The sequence below is a fragment of the Carcharodon carcharias genome, unplaced genomic scaffold (assembly GCF_017639515.1).
Source record: "Carcharodon carcharias isolate sCarCar2 unplaced genomic scaffold, sCarCar2.pri scaffold_1135_ctg1, whole genome shotgun sequence".
NCBI lineage: Eukaryota > Metazoa > Chordata > Chondrichthyes > Lamniformes > Lamnidae > Carcharodon > Carcharodon carcharias.
Window position 1 is genome coordinate 1 of NW_024470995.1, and position 3,780 is coordinate 3,780.

Here is a 3,780-nt window from a genome sequence, read left to right on the forward strand (position 1 = left end):
GGGAGAGGGAGGGATGGGGAGAGGGAGGGATGGGGAGAGGGAGGGATGGGGAGATGGAGGGAGGGGGAGATGGAGGGAGGGGGAGATGGAGGGAGGGGAGATGGAGGGAGGGGGAGATGGAGGGAGGGGGAGATGGAGGGAGGGGGAGATGGAGGGAGGGGGAGATGGAGGGAGGGGGAGATGGAGGGAGGGGGAGATGGAGGGAGGGGAGAGGGAGGGAGGGGAGAGGGAGGGAGGGGGAGAGCGGAGGGAGAGGGCGCGGGGGAGGAGAGGGCAGGGAGGGGGAGAGGGAGGGAGGGGGAGCGGGAGGGCGGATGGCGAGGGAGGGCGGGGAGCGGAGGGAGAGGGGGAGAGGGTGGCGAGAGGGGGAGAGAGGGGGGAGAGAGGTGGGAAGAGAGAGGGGGACGAGAGAGGGGGGAAGAGATAGGGGTGAGGGAGAGAGGGGGGAGAAGAGAGAGGGGGGAAGAGAGAGGGGGAGAGAGAGGGGGGAGAGAGAGGGGGGAGAGAGAGGGGGGAGAGAGAGGGGGGAGAGAGAGGGGGGAGAGAGAGGGGGGAGGGGGTGGGAGAGGGAGGGGAGAAGGAGGGATGGGGGAGGGGGAGAAGGAGGGATGGGGGAGGGGGAGTGGATGGGAAGGGGAGGGGGAAAGGGAGGAGGGGGAGGGGGATAGAGAGAGGGAGGGAGGGAAGGGGGAGAGGAAGAGAGAGGGGGGAGAGAGAGGGGGGAGAGAGAGGGGGGAGAGAGAGGGGGGAGAGAGAGGGGGGAGAGAGAGGGGGGAGAGAGAGGGGGGAGAGAGAGGGGGGAGAGAGAGGGGGGAGAGAGAGGGGGGAGAGAGAGGGGAGAGGGTGGGAGAGAGAGGGGAGAAGGAGGGATGGGGGAGGGGGAGAGGGTGGGAAGGGGAGGGGGAGAGGGGGGAGAGGAGAGGGAGGGAGGGAAGGGGGGAGAGGGACAGAGGGAAGGGGGGAGGGGGGAGAGGGGGGGAGAGGGAGGGAGGGAAGGGAGAGGGAGGGAGGGAAGGGAGAGGGAGGGAGGGAAGGGAGAGAGAGGGAGAGAGAGGGAGAGAGAGGGAGGGAGAGAAGGGCGAGAGAGGGAGGGAGGGAAGTGAGAGAGAGGGAGGGAGGGAAGGGAGAGAGAGGGAGGGAGGGAAGGGAGAGGGAGGGAGGGAGGGAAGGGGGAGAGAGGGAGGGAGGGAAGGGGGAGAGAGGGCAGGAGGTAAGGGAGAGAGAGGGAGGGAGGGAAGGGGGAGAGAGGGAGGGAGGGAAGGGGGAGAGAGGGAGGGAGGGAAGGGGGAGGGAGAGAGGGAGGGAAGGGGGAGAGAGGGAGGGAGGGAGGGAAGGGAGAGGGAGGCAGGGAGGGAGGGAAGGGAGAGGGAGGGAGGGAAGGGAGAGGGAGGGAAGGGAGAGAGGGAAGGGAGAGGGAGGGAGGGAAGGGAGAGGGAGGGAGGGAGGGAAGGGAGAGGGAGGGAGGGAGGGAAAGGGGAGGGAGGGAGGGAAGGGAGAGGGAGGGAGGGAGGGAAGGGAGAAGGAGGGAGGGAAGGGAGAGGGAGGGAGGGAGGGAAGGGAGCGGGAGGGAGGGAAGGGAGAGGGAGGGAGGGAAGGGAAGGCAAAAAGAGGGAGGGAGGGAAGGGGAGAGAGGCAGGGAGGGAAGGGGAGAGAGGCAGGGAGGGAAGGGGAGAGAGGCAGGGAGGGAAGGTGAGAGAGGCAGGGAGGGAAGGGGAGAGAGGCAGGGAGGGAAGGGGAGAGAGGGAGGGAGGGAAGGGGAGAGAGGGAGGGAGGGAAGGGGAGGGAGGGAGGGAAGGGGAGGGAGGGAGGGAAGGGGAGAGAGGGAGGGAGGGAAGGGGAGAGAGGGAGGGAGGGAAGGGGAGAGAGAGAGGGAGGGAGGGAAGGGGAGGGAGAGAGGGAAGGGGAGAGAGCGAGGGAGGGAAGGGGAGAGACGGAGGGAGGGAAGGGAGGGAGGGATGGAGGGAATGGGCAGAGCTTGGGAGGGAAAGGGAGAGGGGGGGATGGGGAGAGGGAGGGATGGGGAGAGGGAGGGAGGGGGAGATGGAGGGAGGGGGAGATGGAGGGAGGGGGAGATGGAGGGAGGGGGAGATGGAGGGAGGGGGAGAGGGAGGGAGAGGGAGAGGGAGGGAGAGGGAGGGAGAGGGAGAGGGAGGGAGAGGGAGAGGGAGGGAGGGGGAGAGGGAGGGAGGGGGAGAGGGAGGGAGGGGGAGAGGAAGGAGAGAAGGGGGGAGAGAGGGGGGAGGAGAGAGGGGGGAGAGAGAGGGGGGGGAGAGAGGGGGGAGAGAGAGGGGGGAGAGAGAGGGGGGAGAGAGAGGGGGGAGAGAGAGGGGGGAGAGAGAGGGGGGGAGAGAGAGGGGGGAGAGAGAGGGGGGAGAGAGAGGGGGGAGGGGGTGGGAGAGGGAGGGGAGAAGGAGGGATGGGGGAGGGGGAGAAGGAGGGATGGGGGAGGGGGAGTGGATGGGAAGGGGAGGGGGAAAGGGAGGAGGGGGAGGGGGATAGAGAGAGGGAGGGAGGGAAGGGGGGAGAGGAAGAGAGAGGGGGGAGAGAGAGGGGGGAGAGAGAGGGGGGAGAGAGAGGGGGGAGAGAGAGGGGGGAAGAGAGAGGGGGGAGAGAGAGGGGGGAGAGAGAGGGGGGAGAGAGAGGGGGGAGAGAGAGGGGGGAGAGAGTGGGAGAGAGGGTGGGAGAGAGAGGGGAGAAGGAGGGATGGGGGAGGGGGAGAAGGAGGGATGGGGGAGGGGGAGAGGGTGGGAAGGGGAGGGGCAGAGGGGGGAGGGGGAGAGGGAGAGGGAGGGAGGGAAGGGGGGAGAGGGACAGAGGGAAGGGGGGAGGGGGGAGAGGGGGGGAGAGGGAGGGAGGGAAGGGAGAGGGAGGGAGGGAAGGGAGAGGAGGGAGGAAGGGAGAGAGAGGGAGAGAGAGGGAGAGAGAGGGAGAGAGAGGGAGAGAGAGGGAGAGAGAGGGAGAGAGAGGGAGAGAGAGGGAGGGAGGGAAGGGAGAGAGAGGGAGGGAGGGAAGGGAGAGAGAGGGAGGGAGGGAAGGGAGAGAGAGGGAGGGAGGGAAGGGAGAGAGAGGGAGGGAGGGAAGGGAGAGAGATGGAGGGAGGGAAGGGAGAGAGTGGGAGGGAGGGAAGGGAGAGAGTGGGAGGGAGGGAAGGGAGAGAGTGGGAGGGAGGGAAAGGGCGGAGGGAGGGAAGGGTCTGAGGGAAGGGTCTGAGGGAAGGGTCTGAGGGAAGGGTCGGAGGGAAGGGTCGGAGGGAAGGGTCGGAGGGAAGGGTCGGAGGGAAGGGTCGGAGGGAAGGGTCGGAGGGAAGGGTCGGAGGGAAGGGTCGGAGGGAAGGGTCGGAGGGAAGGGTCGGAGGGAACGGGAGAGTGAGGGAGGGAAGGGGAGAGGGAGGGTGGGAAGGAGGGAGGGTAGTGTAGGGGGAGGGGGGGGACGGAGGGAAGGGGAGAGGTGAGGGAGGGAAGGGGAGAGTTGAGGGAGGGAAGGGGAGAGGGAGGGAAGGGGAGAGGGAGGGAGGGAAGGAGAGAGGGAGGGAGGGAAGGAGAGAGGGAGGGAGGGAAGGAGAGAGGGAGGGAGGGAGGGAGGGAAGGGGAGAGGGAGGGAGGTAGGGAAGGGGAGAGGGAGGGAGGGAGGGAAGGGGAGAGGGAGGGAGGGAGGGAAGGGGAGAGCGAAGGAGGGAGGGAAGGGGAGAGGGAAGGAGGGAGGGAAGGGGAGAGGGAAGGGGAGAGGGAAGGGGAGAGGGAAGGAGGGAGGGAAGGAGGGAGGGAAGGAGGGAGGGAAGGA

At 68.4% G+C, this 3,780-nt stretch overlaps 1 protein-coding gene across 1 annotated transcript; it reads right to left on the minus strand.

The window, feature by feature from the left end:
• Positions 1–502: 502 nt before the first annotated feature.
• LOC121275165 (uclacyanin-3-like) lies at positions 503–1,832 on the minus strand (the record flags this gene model as incomplete). Its single annotated transcript, XM_041182583.1, has 2 exons — positions 503–556; positions 1,764–1,832. Coding segments are annotated over 2 exons (123 nt in total), but the record flags the coding sequence as incomplete, so codon positions are not given.
• Between the last annotated feature and the right edge of the window lie 1,948 nt (positions 1,833–3,780).